The sequence below is a fragment of the Panthera onca genome, chromosome B2 (assembly GCF_046562875.1).
Source record: "Panthera onca isolate mPanOnc1 chromosome B2, mPanOnc1 haplotype 2, whole genome shotgun sequence".
NCBI classification, from domain to species: Eukaryota; Metazoa; Chordata; class Mammalia; order Carnivora; family Felidae; genus Panthera; species Panthera onca.
In genome coordinates, this window is record NC_138343.1 from 57,327,508 (window position 1) to 57,353,255 (window position 25,748).

At 38.1% G+C, this 25,748-nt stretch overlaps 1 protein-coding gene across 2 annotated transcripts in view; it reads right to left on the reverse strand.

The window, feature by feature from the left end:
• LOC132667946 (protein eyes shut homolog) overlaps nt 1-25,748 on the reverse strand; it is a 577,410-nt gene that overhangs the window by 42,510 nt on the left and 509,152 nt on the right. For both annotated transcript variants that reach the window (XM_060617196.3, XM_078447046.2), the window contains one exon: nt 20,351-20,525. In XM_060617196.3, the coding sequence (XP_060473179.3) occupies nt 20,351-20,525 (175 nt within the window). The remainder of the gene's footprint in view (nt 1-20,350; nt 20,526-25,748) is intronic.

Consider the following 25,748-nt stretch of genomic DNA (forward strand, 5'->3'; position numbering starts at 1 on the left):
TAGTCACCTACAAAAATTAACTTGAAATGGATTAAAGAATTATAAAATATAAGACCTGGAACTGTAAAACTCCTAGAGGAAAACAGAGTTTTTAGTTTTCTCGTTCACAAAACTTTATATAAATGAAATGATATTGTATGTATTCTTTAATTACTGCCTTTCACTCAGGATTATGTTTTGGGATTCACTATGTTGATGCATGTAGCTGCTACATTGTCAATACTATATTACCTCATGAGCAAAAATTCCTATTTTTTGTAGTTGAAATTTCAATGTTTTCTTTTACAGTTTGCATTTCTTGTGACTTATTTAAGAAAGCTTTCCCTATTCCGAGGTCAGAAAGTTATTAGTTTATGTTGTCTCCTCAGACTATTATAATTTTTTTCCTGTTACATGTAAGTCTTAATACATCTGAAATTATTTTTTATGTTTGCTGTGGAGTTAAGAGATCCAATTACAGTTTTCCGTACGGATGACCAATAGTCTGAGCACTCTTCATTGACCACTTCATCCTTTTCCACTCGTGAGCCCTGTCCATATATGCACTGTCCTGTGCCTCTTTATCCTGTTCCATTAGTGTACTTTTCTAACTTTCTGTTAATACTACACTGTCTTAATTTCTCCCTCTTTTTTTTTTTAAATGTTTATTTATTTTGAGAGAGAGAGACAGAAGCAGAGAGAGAGAGGAAGACAGAGAATCCCAAGCGGATGCAGGGCTCGAACTCAAAACCTAGATCATGACCTGAGCTGATACCAAGAGTCGGACGCTTAACTGACTGAGCCACCCAGGCACCCCTAATTTCTCCTTCTTTATAATAGGTCTTGATAACTAGAGTGACAACTTCTGCTATCTTGTTTTTCTGTTTGGGAGTGTCTTGGCTATTTTTAGTGCTTTGCTATTTTACACCTTTCCCTTCAAATTAAGGTTCAAGATAGGCAAATTTCCTTGCCTTCTCCTTGTCTAAAATAAGGTTTATTTTTCTTTTGTTCTTACACTGCTGGTGCAGCTCTTTGGAGTCTGAGGCCTGTGAGGAATATGCTATTAGATGTCTGTAACCTGTGCAGCCCTGAAAGGGTATGTTATACATGCTTTGTGTTTTAGCAGGAACTCAGGGCAAAAGCCAGCTTGATGCTCACTTTCCAGAGTCTTGCTTTCATTTCATTTGGGATATAAAAGATGTGTTGTTTTCACTTCAGGTAATAGTGTTCTGAAAGTACACACTTTATCTTATTCAGATTTCAACATTTCCACTTGGGAAAGTCATTCAAGATGTATAATAGCCCACAGTTCCACAAATAGAACTGCCTATAAATAACCTTTTATTCCATACTCATTAACTTCTCTTCCACAATCTCACACACAATGGTTGAATGTTATTTCACACTGACTTGATAAAATATACTTTATTCTTGTAGTCACTTGTGAGATAGTATGTTTTTCATTTTTCACTGTCTACAAATAACCCTGTGATAAAACTCTTAGAGCTAAATCTCTGTGCACATCTATGATCATTTCCTTGGGATAAACTTAAATATCATCATGACTTCTAGGCTTTGGATACATATTCCAACCTGCCCTCCATAATAACTGTACCAATTTACATTCCTGTCATCAGTTCATGAGAGTGCTCCTGAAATAATACATGTGTATATAATTGAAAATAAGAAATATTTTACAGGCTTCTTGTTTATTATTGACCCAGTAATTATTTATTAAAATAAAGTGACTTAATGTTTGCCTATACATATTTACCAAGAACATATTCATTTCAAACTCCTATATTTTCCTGCATTTTTGGCAGTCTAATCACATTTATGCTTCACCCAAATTCATGTTATCAACTTAAAAAAATATTTTTGGGGGCATCTGGGTGGCTCAGTCAGTTAAAAATCCAGCACTTGATTTCAGCTCAGGTCATCATTTCACGGTTGTGGGACAAAGCCTGCTTGATATTCTCTCTCTCTCTCTCTCTCTCTCTCTCTCTCTCTCTCCCCCTTTCTCCCTTTCCCTCTCCCCCTCCCCACCACTCTATTTTTTTTTTATTAATTTTTTAAAATGTTTATTGATTTTTCAGAGAGACAGAGACAGAATGTAAGCGGGTTAGGGGCAGAGAGAGAGGCAGACACAGAATCCGAAGCAGGCTCCAGGCTCCGGGCTGTCAGCACAGAGCCCAACAGGGGGCTCGAACTCACAAGCTGTGAGATCATGACCTGAGCCCAAGTCTGACACTCAACCGACTGAGCCACCCAGGCGCCCCTCCCCACCACTCTTGAGTACCTGCGTATCTGCTCTCTCTCTCTCTAAAAAACAAACAAACACAACTTTTTTTAGTACTTACTATGTGTATAAGACTAGTCATAAAGGATGGGCAGAAGATGTATAAGGAGCGAGCTGTGGCCCAGGTAGAGGTGAGGTGTGCTAGAGTAAGAACCACGGCGCTGCGTTCGCTGAGAACCAAGTGAGTGGCAGAGAGAAGTGCTGCCAGAACCCAGGAACCAGCGTAGGGAATAACTCAGGGAACAAAAGGAACGTCAGCACCCATGTTCACCAATGACTGTTAGACTCTGGTGCTGGGAGGAACTGAAAACAAAAATTCTTGTCTATTTGGAACTTACAGGTAGAGGCTTAGGCACATGCATAAAATAACAAAAAACTGAGCACACAAAAACTTCTGACGATATTGCCATTTCATTAAGTAGGGTATTTAGCTGAGTCCTGATGAAAGAAAACATGCACGATTATTGTATCTAAGTTAACATTTGTGCCAAAAAAAAAAAAAAAAAAAAGTTTGAGAAGTTGCATAAGGTTCTCCAAAATGGAGGAAAACAAAATATAGGATTAATCTGCTACAAATTTACATAATGATCATAAAGATTTTTAGTTACTGTTTGAAGAGCTCCAAGAGCATAAAATATGGAAAGACTTTTCTACAAAAATAGACGTCTTCTGGCTCACAGTCCTCTCCTGCCACCTTTATGGGGATGCTCCCCCTCAACCCCTGACGGTTGGTGGCCTGAGCTTGGATGCCTTATGCGCGCGGGCACCATCCATTTGCAACCGTCTAAATGCACCTATTCACCTTCAGGTTTGAAATGACTGGACGGTTCCAATACATGTTTCAAGTGGTGTTTTATATAATGAAGTTTAGAATTAGGGAGTTTAGAGTATGTGTAGAGCCGTTCTGGCACAAACTGCCTTTTCACCTGCTTCCTGACATAGATAGGCATGATATGCACTATATGCTCTTTTGGCTGTTTTCCTATAAATGTTATTTTTAAAAATAAATTTCCTTTTCTCCTCCTGTTCAAATTGACAGATTTCCTATTTAATAGATTCTAAAACAAAAAAACCCAAGCCCAAAATATATTGTATTACCAATTTCATAAAAGAAACAAAGCTGTAAGAATTTTTATATAAAAAGAAAACTCTAAAAACACACACACACACACACACACACAAAACCAAAACTCTAATATCATTACTTTTTTATGATGACTGCGCCATCTAGTGGGTCATTTTTATCAATGTAAAAAAAGAGCTAAACAAAATTGATCTCATTGCCTTATAGACACACATGACAATGGTAAAATATTTTTATATTAAATATAGCTTAAATAATATCAAGCATAATATAATACAGATGTTATAAACTTATTTGAAAAATAAATCTTAACTAAAATAAATGCTCATACGCTTCCTCTCAGAATTGTTAGGTCTGAAGCAATTAGGTATATGTTTAAAGATTAAAAAAATTACATTCAAGTACCATATACTATTTTCTTACATTATATATATATTTCAAAAAATTTGTATTTATTTATTTTTGAGAGAGAGAGAGAGAGATAGGGAGACAGAGAATCCCAAGCAGGCTCTGTGCTGTCAGTGCAGAGCTTGATGTGGGGCTCGAATTCACGAACTGTGAGATCATGACCTAAGCTGAAATCAAGAGTGAGACGCTTAACAAACCGAGCCACCCAGGTGCCCCTTTCTTACATTGTATCTTAAGAATATTTCCATCATAATGATTTTGTGCAAGATCAGATTTTTCTTCTCGTTCCTTTTTTTGGCTTCTTTAGCACACTGTGAAAGGTAGATAATAAAAAGTCTCAAATTTTTATTCATTATTCTCTACTTTGGATGACAATATTTTTTTAAGCCTTGAAGTTAATTCATTATAATTTTTTCTTTTAACCACATATTTACTACTTTTCCTTGAGGAAAAGTAGATTTTGGACAGGTATGTGTGTGAGATGGGGTGTCCATAGAGTGGAAAAAGGAGAGCAACACCAAAGAGAGGTAGATATTCATTCATTTAAAGAATATTTGTTACTATTATTTTTACAAGCTAAGTGTCTGCCATAGTGCTTAGTACTGAGCATTCCACAGCACAGAAGGCCCCATTCTTGGCCACAAGGACTTACTTGCTCTTTCTGGGAGGATCAGATTAGTGAGCAGACAATTTAAATACAATGTGACAGGTGCTAAAATGAGTACTATGGGAACCCATGGGAAGGACACTTAAGCAATTTTAGTGAGTTCAGGGAAGCTTCTGAGGTAAGATTTGTCTACAAGAATGAGTGTATGGAGAAGGACAGGCAGTAGAAGCTTAGGCTGGAAAAGGGTTAGAATTCAAGGGCTTTGAATAACAGGCTGAGATAGTTCAACTTTTAAGTGACAGACATGGGGAAGGACATGACTGATGAGGCATATTTTAGGAATATTAATTTGGTATGTATAGGATGACCCCCTCGTGTAACAACCACCTCTCTAGTGATGTAAGTTTAACCTTAGTGGGATCTTACTATATTTTTGCCCCTAGAATGGGGGTTGGCAAACTTTGGCAGTATAGTTTGCTTTGTGGCCATATAGACTCTGTTGCAACATCTCAACTCTGCCAACTGTTGAAAATAGCCACAGACAATCCACAAAAGAATGGACATGGCTGTATCCCAATAAAACTTTATTGGGATAACCAGGTGATGGATCAGATTTGGCCCATAGGCCATAGTTTGTGACCCCTGCACTAGATAATTAATCGCATGGGGGCAGAGATCAGCTCTGTTTTGCTCTGTTATCATCCCAGGGCCTAAGCCAGTTCCTGGCATATAGTAATTTTCATCGAGTGTCTGAGGAATAAATCAATAAGTCATGGCTGGGGAACAAAGAAGTGGATGGATGCAAAGAGACCTGGACAGGGAAATGGCTTTGAGGATGGAGAGGTGGAAGCAGATATGACAAACATCTGATAAATGTTGGCTTGAAAGATGAAAGATAGAGTCACCTGGGTGGCTCAGTCAGTTAAGCGTCCGATTCTTGGTTTCTACTCAGGTCATGATCTCATGGTTCAGGAGTCTGAGCCCCACATCGACTCTGTGCTGACAGTGTGGAGCCTGCTTGGGATTCTCTCTCTCTCCCCATCTCTCTCTGCCCCTCCCCATTCACTATCTCTCTCTCTCAAAAAAAAAAAAAAAAAAAAAGATTTAAACAAAACAAAATAAAATTAAAAAAAACAATGAAAGATAATAGTAATGGCAAACATTTTTTGGGGCCTGCCGTATGCCAGGCACTCTTCTTGGCACTTTAATAATGTAAAAAAAATTTTTTTAAATGTTTATTTTTGGGAAAGAGAGAGAGAGAGAGAGCACGAGCGAGCATGAGTGGGGGAGGGGCAGAGAGAGAGGGAGACATAGAACTCAATGCAGGCTCCAGGATCTGAGCTGTCATCACAGAGCCTAATGTGGGGCTCGAACTCACAAACTTTGAGATCATGACTGGAGCCAGAGTCGGACGCTTAACCAACTGAGCCACCCAGGCGCCCCTCGTATTAGCACTTTAAATGTATTAATTCAATTAATCCTCCTTGTGACCCTATTAGGAGGATACTATTATCCTCCTCATTTTGCAGAGGAGGAACTTGAGGAACAGAGAAGTTAAGCAAATTGAATGGCTAGTAATGGGTGAGGAAGTCCATACATTTAAGTGCTGTTCTATGTCTCTCAAACTATGGAAATCTTTGGGGTTTCAAAAGAAAATGACTGAAAGAATATGGTGCCATTATTGGGAATAGAGACATCTGGAGAATGTAGTTTAACAGCAAAATATAAAAATCTTCTTTTAGCTCTCCGGAGTTGGAAGTGACAGCAGGTGATAAAAAGGCTTTTTCCCTTTAAGTATCTAGTGACATGGCTCTTGAACTTGATGAGATGTGAGGACATAGGACAGATTTGTGAATTAAGTAGAACAGCAAATGGCTGAAGCATTTACTATATGATAGCTAAGAATATTCAAAAGATACTGAAGAATCATTGATATTATACATAGAACTGTTTTCTTATCCTAAGTCCATTCCAAAAATGTTAGCTATCCTCAGTTGTTAATACCTAAAGAACAGTTTGTGGGTTCCTTTGTCTCTAAACATGGAGGAATGATAACACAGAAGAAAGTGTTAGGCACTTTGGAAATATGAGTAACAGCTGGTCATGGTGGCAATCAAGAGTTGAGTACTGGAGTATTTTACTAATACAGTTAATTACTTTACATCTGTGCATTTAGGATGAAACTGATTTAAATTTCTAAATTGCAGATGAACTGGGCTTTAATGCCAATGTCATAGCTTAGAAACACCTATGGATTAATTTTTTCTTGTTACAATAGATAGTCAACATGGAGAATTTCATTTTCTTGTAATTAGGCAATTCTGAGACTTCTGAAGTTTAAGGTGAACACCGACATATAAAAGTTAAACTGGAAATGAGATAATGGAAGATTTAGTATTCTTTGTTTGACTATCACTTAAACATCATTCACTTTCTTACTAAATATTCACCAAAGGACTAGTATGATGTCCCACTCCACATCATTACCAGGGTACACACAGAATACACAGCAGAAAACACAGTTTTGCCTCCTTTATTATATTTTATTTATAACAAATTATTTGTATGAAATATAGATGATATGTAAAATATACTATCCAAAGGTTATTAGGGCCTCACTGTAGTTCCAGGAACCATTTTAAGTACTTCATAGGTAGGAACTTACTTAACACCCATAACTAACCCTACGAGGTAAATGCAATTACTAGTTTTCAGTGTGCACTTGAAAAACAGAGACTTAGAGAAATATAACCGCTGCTTAACCTACTTTTTCAGTTTATCACATAGACTCTCACTGCTTTGCATAAGAGAGATTCTTTTTTCTATATTAAGGCTAATGAGGGCAAATTATTAGAAACAACATTATGAGAGGAGAACAGAAAGGAAAAGTTCTTGGAGGGGGGTGGCGCCTGGCTGGCTCAGCTGGTGAAGCATGTGACTCTTGATCTTGGGGTTGTGAGTTTGAGCCCCACACTGGATGTACAGATTACTAGAAATAAAATCTTAAAAAAAAAGAAAAAGTTCTTGGAGCAAATTTAGCTTGAGCTGGGTATGTAAGAAAATTATGGTTACAGATTTGTGGGTTTTATGTGCATGAGCAAAATCACAGACATAGTACCTAGAATGAAATCTATGTAATGTGATAATAAACTCATATGAAAAGTGGGATTAATGCACGTTATTTAGCAATAGATGGTCACATAGACTAAAGGACTCCACTTCTGTATACACAAAGTATTTCTCTGCAATTTGAAGGGAAAGAGAAACATACCTGAATCTCCTCCTTAGGCCATCTGTTGTGCTCAATGGTTTCATTCGTGTCAGTTTGCTTTTCTTTATGACTTACTTCCATTTCAGTAATAAGCTGGGAGAATAAGGTAAGTGTGATATGATGGATATCACTTTACCTGCCAAAATTTACTGGATGTCAAATGACATGCACAAAATTTGAGGCTTTGAAAAATATGCAAATAAGCACTAAAACAAACAGACCTTACTGTACAGTGGAATGTAATGGCATGTTAAGACCAAACATGCTTATAAGGAAGGGTCGTTATAAGCACTCCACCTGCTGAGTTTCCCCATGGCTTTCCTTTCTTTTTAAAAGCTTTTCTTAACATTTATTTATTTTTGAGAGACAGCGCACAAGCGGGAGAGGGGCAGAGAGACAGGGAGACACAGAATCCAAAGCAGGCTCTAGGCTCTGAGCTGTCAGCACAGAGCCTGATGTGGGGCTCGAACCCACGAACTGTGAGATCATGACCTGAGCTGAAGTTGACGCTTTAACTGACTGAGCCACCCAGGCGCCCCTTTGGCTTTCCTTTCTTTGCTGGTGAGATCACTCAACAAACTCTTTGATGACCTCTCACAGAGTGTAGAAGGATGAGATGAAAGTACCTCTACACACTAGTAAAAGTACTGGTCGTTTTCTGTGAGCCTCAGTTCTAATGTTTCTGTTGTCCAAGTGTAAGGACCTAAACATTATTTTATGTTAGCAGTTGGACTCAATTCCTCTTAGTGAGAGAACTGTCTTTGGGAAACTATTTACATGAGCTTGGAGTGGATGGTGAATCATAGCTGCCGTCATGGACGCATGAGGCTGGACTACCACAGGAGGATGGGGAGACTGCTCTGCCTGGGGCCAGAAGGGAAATTCGGTTTGTTCTAACCTAGGGAATCAGTTAGAGCAAAAGGAAGCAATGACAAGAAGACGAAGAGTAAGTATTGTGGAGTGGCCATATATTTTTTCTGCAGTGATGGGATGACCAAAACATAAGTTGGAAGTTGTTTAGGTGACTATAATAGAAACATTTCCCTTCAATCATTGCATGTATCCCCTTTCTCTGCACAAGTATAAACAGTCTGATCTATCTCAAAGTGTGAATGGTTTTGTTAATTTAGTAGAAATCAAATAAGCTGTCACTTTTAGGCATACATTGTACAGAGTAGACTCTGCATGGGTGGAAGTGAGACATACGCAATCATCCTGGAATCTGCATTAATCTTGGAAAGATCTTTGGGCTTTCACAGTTTATGTATATCTCAAGGCTCTGGTAGAAAGCAACTGACATCTGAGTTACACAAAAACCAGGAGAGAAAATATATTTCTCTTAAAGCACAGTAATTGGGAAGCTTGCTAAAATCTACACTGAATTCTTTCTTCTGTTATTTTCTTGCTACTTAAATGATAAAGGAACAGAAAGTATGAACTTCTTTTAGAATTTACATCCTTCAAGTATGTTTTCCATAGGTGGCATCAAAGAGTGGATTTGTGTAGTTTTGGTAGCTAAGAACTGAAGGCAGAGAAAGACTGGAATAAAATATCCCCACCTTTTAGAATGCAAACTGGTGCAGCCACTCTGGAAAATGGTGTGGAGGTTCCTCAAAAAATTAACAACAGATCTACCCTATGACCCAGCAATAGCACTGCTAGGAATTTACCCAAGGGATACAGGAGTGCTGATGCATAGGGGCATTGTACCCCAATGTTTATAAGAGCACTCTCAACAATAGCCAAATTATGGAAAGAGCCTAAATGTCATCAACTGATGGATGGATGAAGAAGTTGTGGTTTATGTATACAATGGAATACTACTTGGCAATGAGAAAGAATGAAATGTGGCCTTTTGTAGCAACGTGGATGGAACTGGAGAGTGTGATGCTAAGTGAAATAAGTCATACAGAGAAAGACAGTTACCAAATGTTTTCACTCTTATGTGGATCCTGAGAAACTTAACAGAAGACCATGTGGGAGGGGAAGGGGGAAAAAAAAGTTGGGGAGGGGGAGGTAAACCATAAGAGACTCTTAAAAACTGAGAATAAACTGAAGGTTGATGGGGGGTGGGAGGGAGGGGAAAGTGGGTGATGGGTATTGAGGAGGGCACCTGTTGGGATGAGCACTGGATGTTGTATGGAAACCAATTTGACAATAAATTTCATATTAAAAAAAAATATCTCCACCTTTTAAAAGTAGTTATCTGTAACTGGTGGAATCAAGAGTATATTCTTATTTTATACTTTATGAATTTTACAAATTAGACAAAGTATATATTATATGTACTATTGTTTTTTAATTCAAGCATATACAAAAGTAGGAAAAAAGTATTAATCAACATCCTTCTCGCTTAGCTTCAAGTGATCAGTTTTTGGCTCTTTAGTTTCATTTGCTTCTTTGTCTACTATTTTTCTTTTTTTGGCCCAAAATTTTTTTTAATGTTTATTTATTTTGAGAGAGAGCGAGTGAGAGAGAGCATACATGAGTTGGGGAGGGGCAGAGAGAGAGGGAGAGAGAGAATCCCAAGCAGGCTCCACACTCAGCATGGAGCCGGACTTGGGGCTTGATCTCAAGACCATGAGATCATGACCTGAGCTGAAATCAAGAGTCAGACACTTAACCCACTGAGCTGCCCAGGTGTCCTGGCCAAAATGTTTTGAAGCAAATCCCATTTAGCTGTAAATACTTCAGTATATATCACTAATAGATAAGAAACTTAAGAAAAAACACAACCAAATACTAGTATCATACCCAACAAAAATAACATTAATTCCTTATGATCATCTAATTTTCATGTTCAGTTAATTATGTTTGTCTCAAAAAAATTTCTTTGCTGTTTCTTTTTTTTTTTTTTTTGACAGTTCATCAGGATCCAAGCAAGTCCCACAAATGCATCTGCATAGAATGTATCTTAAGGCTTGTTACCTAGATAAAAATTCTCCCTCTGCATTTCTTTCCATCCATATGATTTTTGTTATTTGTCCAGCAGAATTTAATGTTCAGGTTTTTTAATACTTTAGAGATGGTATTGTGTAGTTGCAATGACATCGTATCAGGAGGCATATACTGTTTGCTCTACATTTAATTGTGACAGGCCAGTTGGTTCAAGTGGCATTAGTTAAGTGGATTAGCTTGATCCAACTATTGTAGTTTTCTGTCAAGATTTCACTAAATGATTCAAACAGCCATTATTTCTGGGGTGGTTACAAAATGGTGATATTTCTAATTTCTATTATTCATCCTGCACTTAAATTAGCTCAGTTTGGTAAGAACTACTTCTCATCAATTATCTGGCCAGTTAATATTATTTAGTATTAGTTTTCTATTGTTGCATAATAAACTATCCCAGACCTTATAGGCTTAAGACAATAATAGCCATTTATTCTTCTTCTTCTTCTTCTTCTTCTTATTATTATTATCATTATTATGGACTCATAATAGGCTGCTCTGTTTTCAGGCTTGCCAACTGCAAATTTGTTCTCTACACAACTGCCAGGGGGACTATATAAAATAGAATCTGGCCGTTATTACAACTGTTCAGCGGGCAGAATCATTTAATCCTTAAATTTCACAATTTAAGGAAGGCAGAAGTGCCAATGACTCTTTATCTAACTTTGAAGTCACAAGCTGTCATTTCCAGAATTACTTATTATTTATACAAGTCAGCCCTATTCAGTGTGGGAGGGGACTGCAGAAGGATGTGTTCAGAAGGAGGGCCACCTGGAGGGCGGCTACTATACTCAAAAATAGACTTTTACAGAAAAGGAAGGTTGAACCTATCTATCTTTCCCCTTTGTCGAATTTCAGAATAATGAGTGGTACACTAGCAATCTCCATAGGTGCCAAGTTTATTTTTCTTTTTAATCCCTTGGTAGAATGTATGTATGGAGTATCCTCACAACTATGTGTATTTTATATATCGGTATGTTTAAATCCATTATTCTCTAGGATTCTGAAACTGTCCCATCTTTGGCCAGTGGGAGTCTCTTTAAGTTGGCTTCTGTCTTCTTTTAAAAGGACCGTAGTAGTCTTTGACCACTCTCCTGCTCTCAGGTACAAAAAGACATCCAGGATCATATCATACATTTCCTACCCCAGAGTTGAATGTACAATTATACATTTATTTTTATGTTTTTTAGTTCTTTGAAGTTTGGGTTTATTTTTTGTGAAAAACAGCATTTGGAGCTAACACTTTTGGTACTAGAGTTTTCATTGCTACTGAGTTATGTTGTTTCTAGATTTCTTTGGTGGACACAGCTAGGGAGTAAGAACTTTAGAAAGAGAAAAATTAAGTCATGAATTCATATGTTATTTCTAGTTCAAATAAAAAATGAGAAGATTTTTACTTCTTTGATTTTATGTCTGTATCTCTTTTATCTTATGCTGAATATCTTGGTTCCTAATGAGAAATATTAACATAATTACTCATTTGGTTTAGATCCATCTGTTCATTCATCCATCCATCAAGTTACCTAGCTATTTTCATTTGTAGTTACAAAATAATACTAATGCCACCACTAAGATATAACCCACTTTATGGTCTGTTTTAAAATTAATTGAATTAAATCTCTCCTAGGTTATGCCACCAACTTGAAATACAGTTAGATTCATTTATTTCTTTATTTTCTTTCAATGCTTAAGAATTACTCCTTTTCTTTTTTTATTTTTCCAGGTGAAACATTTACTTAGCTCCAAATAAAAACTATGAAGCAAACTATATTTTTCTAAGTCCGGCTTTCATCCCCGTTACTTCTCCTTGTTCTCTTCCTCATGCTACAGGTAACCGTTTATAATTTTTTTTTTCTGTAATCTTCCTCTGTTTTTTTTTTTACTCAGAAAAATATGAGCAGGTGTATATGTGTATTATGTATACCTGTATGTATGTATTTGTATCTATTTATCTATATCTATCATTCCCTTTTCTTACATACTTCTTTATCTTACTGTTTTTCACTTAATATATCCTGAGGATCACTTCACAGAAACACAGCAATATATAAAGATTTCTATAGCTGTGTCCTCCATTGTATGAATGTTCTCTAGCTTTACCAATCAGATACCTAGTGATAAACGTCTTGTGCTTGAACAAATAGAGTTTGCTCTGGTAAACGACAGTGTCTGTTTTTCTACAGCCTCACTGTTAGATTAGACAATTTTGGGGGCACCTGGGTGGCTCAGTTGGTTAACTGTCCGACTTCAGCTCATGTCATGATCTCATGGTTCATGGGTTTGAGCCCCGTGTCAGGCTCTGTGCTGACAGCTCGGAGTCTGGAGCCTGCTTCAGATTCTGTGTCTCCCTCTCTCTCTGCCCCTCCTCCACTCACGCTTGCTCTCTCTCTCAAAAATAAATAAACATTAGATTAGACAATTTTTTTGAACTTTTCCTTCATCTTATAGGTAAGAAGTTAAGGCCAATACTTGTAGTCTCTAGAAAACAGAGTCTAAAAGCAATTCAAAGGAGGGACACCCGGATGATTCAGTTGGTTGAGTATTTGACTCTTGATTTCTGCTCAGGTCATAATCCCAGAGTCCTGGATTCTAGCTCCCTGTCGGGCTCTGTGCTGAGTATGGAGCCTGCTTATGATTCTCTCTCTCTCTCTATTTCTCTCTCTCTCCACTTGTACTCTCCCCTCTCCACCCCTCTCCCCCGCTTGTACTCTCTCTCTCTCTCAAATAATAATAATAAAATAAAAGCAATTCCAAGGAAAGGAAGGGGTATTCTGCCTGGCAAGCAAGAGTGAGAGAAAAACAAAGTCACAGGGAAAGGAAGAAAACCACATACAAGGTAGTGAGCTACCTGGCAGGTTACACCCGCTGGTTGCTTGGGGAGGGAGTGTTAGTTGAGGGGCCAGAGAGAATCATACAATTCTCCGGAATAATGAGCAGGGAGAAAAGCAGGAGCAGAAAGGGTGACAGCAGGCCATGATACACCTTGAACAACAGATGAAAGCCTAAGGAACATGTTGAGCAGGAAAGAGACATGAGCATAATTTTTGGCAAGCTCTACAATGAGGAGAGTTTAGGGAGCAGGGTACTAGTTGGCCAACGATTGGTCGTACCGTCCGGCAGAGGATCACTGGTTAGACTGCACGAAGCACTGCCATTGGAAATCAAAGAAGAGGATGAAATGGGCAAAGAATTCTTAATTTGGAGAGTTTGTGGGGCCCTGGAGCATGTACGACTGGGCTCTATGGAATATGGAAACCTCCAAAATTTTATGCAGATTTGTGTGTCCTTAGTATGTTTGTTTTTCTGAGGAAAGGATTTTTAGATCTCACCTTATTCTCAGACATCTGTGAGCCAAAAAAGAATCAGGAAACGTAGGATCAGTGAGGTCTGGTGCTCAGCGATAGATTTATGTTGTAAATAGGCCTCATTTATGAGCTTAGTATAAATCTTGGGTGCATTTCACCTCTTACATCCACATTCTCCAAACTCCAATTGTACTTACTGCTGCTCATATTCATATTTAGCTTGTTTTTGTAAGTTTTGCTTTTCCTACAACTGTGTTTTTCTTAAAGGAACACACTTCACATTCTTCTCAGTCATCACCAAAAGATGACTTTCAGGTGTTAAAAGAAACGGAGGCATATTAAGAATTTTGAGTTTAGGGGCGCGTGGGTGGCTCAGTAGGTTAAGCATCCAACTTCGGCTCAGGTCATGATCTCACAGTTCTTGAGTTGGAACCTTCCATTGAGCTCTGTGCCGACAGCTCAGAGCCTGGAGCCTGCTACGGATGCTGTCTTCTCTATCTCTCAAGAATAAATAAACATTAAAAAAATTAAAAAAAAAGAATTTTGAGTTTATCTGAGGAACACTTGATTTGAACTGGGCAGCCTATAATACACCAGATAGAGAGGAGCTCCAGGAGCTGTACCAAATGAAAGACTTTTACAGGCAGAAGGGGTGGGAATAAGGAAAGCAGGATGGCCAAAAAGCAGACTGTTTATTGCAAAGTCACTTCCCTCTAGGGGATGGCAAGGGTCTATCAGGCAGATTGTCTAACTGGCGCTGATCAGGCAATTCCTGAGTGACTGGTTTAAGATCCCATTTCTGGGAAAGCCTAACCATAATTAAGTCAGGTCTGGGTTTGGTGATGTGGGGTATAGCATAAGCAACTCCATTTTGGGCCTGTTGTCTTGTTTTTAACAAAGGTCAAGCAAAGTGCAAATTAAATGAAGTAAAATCAGCTTAAAAACATGTTGTACAAAACACATGTACATAGATAAGTTACAACTAAACAAATTTTTTTTTTTTTTTAAATCCTTGGCTGCTAACAATAGAAACAGCTCACTGGTTCTCTGTTGCATCAGAGCTCATCCCAAGAGCATAAAGGCCTTACATGAACTCTGCCTTATTATACCCTCATCGGAGAAACTGCATTAGGACAAAGCTGGATCTGTGGATGCTGACGTGCATGGAGCAGAGAAGCAGGCGTTTAGGGGTTTACAGAATCCCCAGCACGGTCCCAGCCATATCAGGCCCCCCCTCCCACCTTCCTTGGCTCAAGACCTCCCCGTATGTACCAATGGCGCCTCCTACTCCCGGCTGTGATGCATGGAACCAAAGGAAGCATTTTGAGTTCTTTTTGAAAAAAACTTGTACCATTCAGCTGTGCATTGTTAAGGTGCTCTGACCAGCTTTGAGATTTTTTCTTTTAAAATTTATTCCAAACACCATGAAATTTATGCTTCTGGGTTGGGGCCTGCCTCTTGAGCATTTAAAAAACGTTTTATCTTGCGTGTTAGTTATTTTGAAGAAAAAGACTGAACGTTAGCTTTGATCTGCCTAGAACGGTACCCAGAAATTCAATTTAATAGTACTCTGCTTCAGGAAAAAAACAGAAGTGTAGAGCCAGGTAAAGTTAAAAGCCTGAGATAGAGGAAAACTTCTTAAACACCATGGAAAAGCATATATTACAAAGAAAACATCTTCTTTTAAACAGGGGATTCTTGTTACTGATATTAGAGCAGAATTACAAAACTTATCAAAAAGAATAAAATTCTCTGCAAAATGCTGCCACTAGAGCTGAAAGTCCATGAGTGGGAACCTTAATATTTTTAAATAGCTTTATTGAGGAATAATTTACAGACCATAAAATTTACCTCTTTCAAATTCAGGGAGCTGTCCTTTTAATGTTATTATATAGTACTCACAAGAGCTACTTCTGACTCTACGGCGGTGCTTTACACGTAGTTAATACGGTAAACATTTCGTTGTTATCTCCATAAGAAAATCCCAAACATTGGTCTCAATTTTGATAAGAAAGCTTTCAGAATCCTATAAACAAATGTGTCAGCATGAAGCAAGTCCATTTGTTATTCAAGTCAAAGCTCTCACGTGAAATTATAAGGTCCCGCTTTCCACCCACACAGGAGGTTATGAACCTCCCAGGGTCTTTGTTATTACGAGGCAAGGTACTTCCCAATTTGGAGAACATATGAAGTGTCCACTGAAGACACTTGATTAAAAAAAATCAAAAATAAATGAACAGATTACATCCAGCAGATAAAGAGATACTTAATACTTTTGTTACCTTACCTGTATTATTAGTTGCTTTTAAATTCATTTCTTATTATTTAGATTCTGGAGAGAATTTTGACCCAGAGACTAGGAAGTTTGGTTTTGGGTCCTGCTGTTCTACTTTTAAGGTGCTGGTTTTATCCTTTTAATTCACTCACAGTCTCTGGGGCTTTGTTTCCCATCCATTAAATTGGGACTAGAATGTCTGCCTTGACCTGGGGAGGTGTGATTAGGAGCAATGAAAATAATGTGTGCAAAAAATGCTCTGTTAGCCAAAAACTGCTGTGCGATTGTATGGTATTACTTTTACTATCACAATTCAAGAAAATTCTGTATATTAGTCAAAATAATCTGCAAATAATTCTAGGTGTCTGTCTACACTTGACACTATATTTTCTAATTAAAACGTGTGGCATTTATTTATTTATTATTTATTTAGATTTTTTAAAAAGTTTATTTGAGAGAGGGAGATAGTGGGGGAGGGACATAGAGAAAGGGAGACAAAGAATCCCAAGCAGGCTAGGCACCTTCAGCACAGAGCCCAATGCAGGGCTAGATCTCATGAACCCTGAGACCATGACCTGAACTGAAATCAAGAGTCAGACAGATGCTCAACTGACTGAGCCACCCAGGTGCCCCAACACCTGTGGCTTTTAAATGGCAACAGTTAAGCCCTTTGCTCTACATGGAATAGTGAGGAATTAGAGTGAATTTCCTACTTGGGCCTTCAATTTCCCATGCTTTCTTACTGTCTTACATTCTTTATTATCACATTCTTTATTACTATCAGTTTATTTATTATCACATTAAAAGATAACAAAAACACTTAGTAGGTTACCTGAAGAATGACATTTCTTTACATAAAGTGAGGTAAATTTGTTCTTTTGAATAATTAAACTTGGTTGTAGAGCAAATTAGAATGCATAAGTTGTAAAGCAAGCCTAAAGGTTTCATTAGAAATTGTAAAGAAGTAACAATAAAATCATAATGGTTGAGCTAATTCAAAGTATATTACTCTGTGAGGGTGGTGTCCCAACCCGCAGATTTTGTCCTTCGTACTTCCATGGGCTTTTGCTTTTAGCTTATTGTTTAGCACATCAGGTGTCTTGGACATCCCAGAACACATCAAGCCTTTTCATACTTGTTTTGGATTTGATAATTTAGATTTGACTCCCCATTGACCCTCCCTGCACTCACAATCATAAGCAATAGGTCATAATGTACCATGAATATATCTCTGCAATATCTTCAAACTAATTCTTTCCTTTTTTATGGCTACCCCTCTATTTTTTTTAATGTTTATTTTTGAGAGAGAGAGCGAGAGAGAGAGAGAGAATGCGCACGCTAGTGGGGGAGGGTCAGAGAGAGAGAGACAGGGGATCCAAAGCAGGCTCTGCAATGACTGCAGAGAGCCTGGTGGGGGTGGGGCTTGAACTCATGAGCCTAGCTGTGAGATCAGGGCCTGAGCTGAAGTCGGACACTTAAACTACTGAGCCACCCAGGCACCCCTTTATGGCTTCCCTTCCCTCTCCTTCCCTCTCCTCTCCTCTCCTCTCCTCTCCTCTCCTCTCCTCTCCTCACCTCTCCTCTCCTCTCCCATCCTTCCCTCCCCTTCTTTTTTCTTTTTTCTTTTCTTTTCTTTTCTTTTTTTCTTGTCTAAGTTCATTTATTTATTTTGAGAGAGAGGGAGCAAGAGAAAGAGAGCATGTGCAAGCAAGGGAGGGGCAGAGAGGGAGTGAGAGAGAATCCTAAGTAGCACAGAGCCCAATACAGGGCTTGAACTCACGAATCATGAGATCATGACCTGAGCCAAAACCAAGAGTCAGATGCTTAATCGACTGAGCCACCCAGACACCTCTATGGTTACTTCTTAGAACCAGGCCCCTCATAATATGCTTAGATTTTCCAAAACTGTCTCCTAGTGATTGCCCAATACATCCATGCTGCAAAGGGGTATCAAGAGGACTGTCTTTACCATGACTTTTTCCTGTCCAGGAATGGTTTATATCTCATTCTTGAGGACAATCAAATCTGTTATCCATCATGTATATTTCCCATCCTTCCATCTGTCCCATTTTTCATAGCTAATTAAAATATTCTGTTTAGTCAATTTGGCTTCATTATCATGACCATCATGGGGTCACCCTGCTTGTCCTTACATTTGCACTTTTGCTTAAAGCTTTTGGAATAAAGATTTCTTCTACTTTTTTCATTGAACATTTTACTTATTGGTTCACTAACTGAACAAATAATTAATGAATGCCTATTCTATGAGAGGTAACTCTTCAAGGTATGAGGGATAAAATGGTAGAGTGACAGCTCAGACCCATTGTTTAGGGAAAAATAATAATCAACATACAAACAAGCAAACAAATAAATAAATTAGAGAATAATATCTTATGGGGAAAGTAAAATATGATGATGTGATAGAGAATGATTAGAGGGAGGGATAGTTTTGGGTTGATCTAAGGGGGCACCTTTCTGAGGAGGTGATAAGAAGGAGGTAGCCGAATGGAGACTGTTGGCAAGGGCCTCCCTGAATGAAGACACAGCATTCAGGTCTAGAAGCAGAAATGAGCTGTGTTCTAAGGACAGAAGTAGGCTAACTGGACTTGAGCACAGTGAGTGAGGAGTAAGAGAGAAGGCCCAGGAGGCTGCGGGGGCCAGACCACATAGGGCCTTATTGGTTAAGGTCAAAGATTTAGGTATTATTTTACATGTCCTAAGAAGTCATTGGAGAGTTTGGGGTAAGAAAGAGTAAGATGTAATGACAATCTCCTCTCTTCCAACAAGAAGCGTTTTCTCACTAACCCTGTGCATTGTAATTAGCAGTTGTTTGAACTTTGCACTTTGCTTTTGATTATTTTCCAGTGGAAGGTTGGTGGAAGGGAACCGCTTAGGGGAGGTAAGGGATTCACTCAGGCTTTATAAGACTGTGTGCTCATCTATACTCCTGTCTCCTAGGGGATATTCTGGTATCCCATTTCCTGAATTGCTTTGCAGTGAGCTAGAATTAGCTGTGCAGTGCATCATGCCTTCTGACATGTCCTGTGGGACAAAAGTGGGCAGATCACTTTTCTAGTTGTCTCATACATGTAGAGAACAGCTAGGATGTAAGAAACTGAATAGCCAGAGTGGAAGAAATTGAAGAATGGAGTGCTTCCTTCTTCTTTATTTGGCATATTCCCAGAGCACCCTCATATATTACCTGCACACCGAGGAGATGCTCAATGAAAGAAGTTCTTTACAAGACAACATTCCTTTGTTCTTCCCACTCAACAGGTCCATGTTTTGTTTCATACTAAAGTAGTTCAGAAGTAACACCACACAGCTTTGCTAGGGTCCACCTAGAGAGGACCCTTTCTGAAGGAGTTCAGTATGAAATATGAATATGCAACATGGAAGCAAATCCCAATAAGAAAACCTTTGTATGATTAATATTTCTGGGAGTGCCTGGGTGGCTTAGTCGGTTAGCATCCGACTTCAGCTCAGGTCATGATCTCATACTCCGTGAGTTCAAGCCCTGCGTCGGGCTCTGTGCTGACAGCTCAGAACCTGGAGCTCGCTTCAGATTCTGTGTCTCCCCTTCCCTCTGCCCCTCTCCTGCTCATGCTCTGTCTCTCTCTGTATCAAAAATAAATAAAAACATTAAAAAAATTAAAAAATATATATTTCTGAGAACACTCTCAATGTGATGAATGTAAGATTACTTTCCACGGTGTCTGGAATGACATGTAGTTATTCCTTTTTATTGTTTAAAAAAATTGACAAGATGGCATAAATGTTGTTCTGACCCTCTTCCAGTTGCTTTTATTTGTTGCCCAGACACCTATAAAGTTGACATAAAAACGTTTTATTATTTTGAAAAGTTTGTTGATTTATTTTAGGAGAGAATGAGAGCAGGGTAGGGGCAGAGAGAGAGAGAGAGAAAGAATCCCAAGTAGGCTCCACATGGTCAATGCAGAACCTGATGCAGGGCTGGAAGCGATGAACCACAAGATCATGACCTGAGCTGAAATCAAGAGTTGGACACTTAACCTCCTGAGCCACTCAGTTGCCCCAAAAGATAAACATTTTAAATGTGAGCATCAGTCTGTGTTTCTAGTTTGTGTGAGTGGAATACTACTTAACATGCAAATAACCTGCAAGTTTCTTTCTTAATAACATCATACTTACTGGACAGTGGATGCACTCTCCACACATGTCCCACCATTGCTGCATTTCATTAAACTGCAAGGAGAAACGTCACACTGGCTAATGCTGCGCCCAGCATCTGGGTGGCCCTCAGGATTTCCCAGGCTTCTGAAGTGGCCATTCTTCTCAGTGCGAACTTGAATAGTAAAAATGCAACCTTGAAGAAAGGCAAAAATACATCATATTACAAAGCTGGAAGAAACAGACAAAACAAGAGGAGAATTATTTTTCATTTTTAAAGCAACATTTTTTTGACATAAACTAATACATGTCAATTGGTGAGAAAAATACTATAAAAACACAGAAAAGCACGGAGAGAAAAATAAAAATTATCTATAATATCAACACTCTAGAAAAGACAATAGTTCACACTTTCATATATATTATATACCACTAATTATTAATATACATATATACACACTATTTTTTCTATGCTTAGCTGTATTTTCTTTTAAACAAAAACAGAATCCTGCATTAAATTATATTGCATATAGTATTCCAAACATTAGTATAGTATAAATACCACTAACTCTTTCCTAATAGCATAAACTATTTTTAAATGATGGCATAATATTCTTTTATATATTTAATTAACCTCAATTGGACAATTGACTAATTTATACCTTTTTTGCTATTAAAAATAATGCTATAATTAATATCATTATATGTATATCTTTGTGCATTTGCTAATGATTTTCTCAGTATTAATTTCTAGCAGTAAAACAACCAGGGCAAACAGTATGGATGCTCTGAAGTGTGCCCAAGTGTCACAGATATTTCGCACAATTGTATCTCCCCAATTGTGTACTGGAATGCCTGCTTCTTCACAGTTACCACAATGCAAGAGATTATTATGTTTCATTTTAAAATGAAATAAATAATAAAATGCCCTTTTGCCGGTTTTACTTGGGGTTGGAAACCTTTTAATAAATTTATTAGTCATTGGTATTTTTTCCTTTTCATATGCTTATTGTGTAATATTTTTCTCAATTCACCCCTTTAAACCCCTTTAATTTGGAAGACCTTATATAATGAGCATATTAGTTCTTTGTCATATATTGTTAATGTTTTCTTCAGTTTAATATTTGCCATTTAATTTTGCTTATGGTTAAGCTTCTATTTTTTATGTAGAGAAGTTTATAATATTTATGTTGTCGCATTTGTCTTTTTTTCCCTCAGAGATTTGTCTTTACATAGATCCCTAGAAAGCTCTTTGCCAGGTGTAGACTGTATGATCTTACTTATATGTACAATCTAAAGAAGTCAAACTCATAGAAGCAGAGTAGAATGGTGGTTGCCAGGGGCTGGGGTGTGAGGGAAATGGGAGATGCTGGTTAAATTGTGAGAACTTTCACTTATAAGATGGATAAGTTTTGGGGATCCAAGGTACAGCATGTGCCTATAGTAAATAATACTGTATTATACACCTGAAATTTGCTGAGGAAGTAGATTGTATGTGTTCTCACCATACGCACACACAAGGTTGACTTGATCGCGCACACTTTTCTCGATGTGTATGTGTACAAATCGTCACACTGTACCCCTCACCTATATACTATTTTATTTGTCAATTATACTCGGAGCTGGAGGGAAAAGGATCTTTAACACACCAAGATTAGGCAAATATAAACAAAAAGGGCAGTTCAACAAAGACTCTTCATGGAACTGTTTGGGATCCTGAAATGCATTACAATTTTACTCATCTCCTTTAGCACTTAGAGTTTGTTTATAAAGTACTTTTAGGTCAATATGGTTATCAACCATAAATAGTGTCTTTAAAAGGGTAAAAGAAAGGCAGGACTGGATTTTACTTTTGAAACTTTCAGGAGCTAAAAGCATGGAATAATTCCTCATGGTGAAAAAGATGGGTTCAGTTTTGAAAGGTCAAGAATTTACTCTCCAACTTAATTCTCACTGGCATTTTCACTGACAAGCACCATTCTCAGCAGGCGCTGATATTTTCTTATTGTGAGAGAAGTGATTGTTCTTCCTCAGATTTAACCTTTGTTATTTCTCCAAGTACTGCCATCTGCTATTACACAAAAAAGCACTGTACAAAATGAAGAAATTAATGAATGCTACTGAATCTACACCCAATAACCAGGTAACTTAACGAAGCAGGGCTTCCCAAGCTTTTTGCATAGCGAAATGCACTGAGCAGAGAGCAAAAGTGGAAGTGCAGGATAGAGTCAGGTGGGTCTGGAGCCAATTACAATCTCTGCCACATAATGGGTCGGTGATCGAAACCTGAGTGCCGACCTTTTCACTTTTAAACTGGGGACAAGAATATCTGATAATCTATAGATTAAGAGGAATAAGATGATATACATAAACCGGCCAGTATGATCCCTGGCAATTAGTAGGGCTCGTATTCCATCCTGTCTACCTCACTGTCTCAAATCCCTTACGACCTTTATAAAATTGTTTATTTTTTTTGGCAAAAATTGAAAAAAAATTTTATAATCATGCACTGAGAAAAAACTTGTTAAATGACTATAATAAGTATTAAATTCTGAAGCTGTTCATTTAAAAGCACTTCTCCTTTATATGGATAAATTAAATGCTCTTGTTATGAAGAACTGCTAAAATATATTTTTGGCTAAAAACGTGGCAATGCAAGGCTATATTTGGAGAAACATTTAGCTAATACAAATAGTTGAATGTGTTTCTTTTACAGACAGATGTTCATGTCAGTCAATATATACAATTTACAGGCAATTATGGTAGAAGCCATATGTAGAATACATATTGTATATTTTCGGTCTTATTAATATAGCAAAGTATAATCTGCTTAGTATAGCACCACACAACAACTATTCATAACACACTTCCTGCAAATGATAAAGTAGTTATAATAAAGACTTAGAAGCCGTAAGCCAGGTGTATATTGGAAAGTAAAATGAGCTAGGTTCCACATAAGTGGTATATTTTGACTGTAAAATAATATGTAAATTATTGCAGTAAACTCATTTTTTCCCCTCTTATGAGTTCTGGTTTGAAAAGTACCATGCAATGAAAGAGAGGTGGGCGGGGGGCAGAGAGAGAGAGAGAGAGAGAGAGAGGAAGCTGAACTAGCAAGAAATGGATTGTACTGACAGTGTAGGGCACTGTTAGGTGGAATAACATGTTCTTTACAGTGCTGTTAATGAATCTGAATCTATTTCATGTCCAGTCTGTTTAGCTGAGTAATGAATATTTAGTAATCCCTGTACCAATGAACTCTAGATGTTGTAACACTAGAATAATAGACAGATTTCCCCATGTTCACTCTAGTCAAAAGTAACTTTTAATTCTACATCATGATTAAATAGGTCTTTCAGTGAAAGCAGCAGATCTTAGAACACAGGTGAAAGCGATGGATCTTCTTCCCATAAAAATGCACTTGGGCACATGCACAATTGTATGTATGGCTTCAGGAGACTCCAGGACCTGCTGAATCCCATATGCATCAGCCTGAAAGCCCTGCAGCTTTGTAATAGATGCAACTTTGGAGAGGAGGGGAGAATTCTTAAGGCAGGTGAGAGAGTAAGGCCTTCTCTGCATGGCATATGCAGATTAATCTGAAGAAGGATTAAATAACTCAATATTTTCATAAATATTAAAGTTCTAGGGAAATAATGGCTCATTATAAACTGTTTCCAGAACAAAAACAAATAGACTTTATCAACAGTAAGGATTTGTATTTCATTTTATTATTTTTTTTAATATTAAAAAATTTTTTAACATTTATTTTTATTTTTGAGAGAGAGAGAGAGAGAGAGAGAGCGTGAGCAGGGGAGGGGCAGAGAGAGAGGGAGACACAAAATCCAAAGCAGGCTCCAGGCTCTGAGCTGTCAGCACAGAGCCTGACGTGGGGCTCAAACCCACAAATTGTGAGGTCATGACCTGGGCCAAAGTTGGACCATTTAACCAACAGAGTCACCCAGGAACCCCAGGATTTGTATTTTAGACTGATAACTTATGGAGTAGAGTCATTTATCACTAGTGTTTATAAAAATATGTAAGCCTAAATCATATAATCTTTTATAACATGTGACTTAATCACCAAAGACAAATGCAATGACCTGAGTCTAATTATTAAATTTTTCCATGAAATTTTGTATTTGTTTTGTTATGATTAATTAATATAGTGGCTTCCAAATCTGGGCAGACTTATTGAAATGCAAATTTTTAGATTCCATCATAGATACTTCGATGAGGTAGTTCTGGAGTAGGGTCTAGAAATCTACATTTGAAGAAAGTTACGTATATCATTTTTTACAGCCAGTAGAACTCAGCTTTTGGGACTCACAGATGAATGTTACTACTGTGATCTGGCTGTTATGGTACACTGGTAACAAGTATCCATGATTTGCAGAACATACTGAATGCCAGGCACACATCAAGGGAGGATTCAAGAGACAAGTGATAAAATTAGGGTCTTTCAAGTTCATGGAACTTCCATGACGCTGGATTAGGTGGCATTTACCAAGAAGACCTGCCCCAAACTTCTATCCTGAGAATCATGGCAGCTAACACACTTCCAGATGTGTGTGATCCTAGCGTGTATGTCAGAGGAAGGGCCTACGGTGTGCATGCTGAATTCAGGCTCACCGTCATACTTAAGGAGAAAATGACAGGTTTGATGAGAGCTTCTGTTCTCATTAGCAAGGTGTGCAGAAAATTCATAATCTCAATAGAAGGGAGAAAGTTACATAGAAAAACCCCAGGAAGCACTGGACTTCAATAAATTTGACAACATCTGGGGTGCCTGAGTGGCTCCGTGGGTTAAGCATCTGACTCTTGGTTTTGGCTCAGGTCATGATCTCACAGTTTGTGAGCTCGAGCCCTGCTTTGGGCTCTGTGCTGACAGTGAGGACACTGCCTGGGATTCTCTCACTCTGCCTCTCCCCTGCTCATGCTCTCTCTCTCTCTCTCAAAATAAACATTAAAAAAATAAATAAATTTGACAATATCAAATCCTATGACAACAGGATGGAGACATAATAATAGTAAACATACACTGAGCATTTATCATGTATCAGTTTCCGAGTGAAGCACTTAAGATAATTATTTTACTTAACTGATTAAATCAGAAGAATCTCATGGGGTAGATATTTTTCTCCTCTGAGGAGAAAAGAGAAGAAAATGGAAGCTCAAAGAGTTTAAGTAACAGGCTACAAGTTACGTAGCTGTAACGCAGCAGAGCCTGAATCTGAAGATGCATTGACTCCAGATCCCATGCACCTAGCCACTGTCCGTGTAGCGGAGAAAGAGAAGAAATGTCTGACTGGCGCTGTGCTGTCTCCCACCACCAGGTCCGTCATCACTGCTAACACAGAGTAGGTGCTGTAAACCAGTGTCAATTTTGTGTTGTCTCACCATTACCTCCACCTCAGAA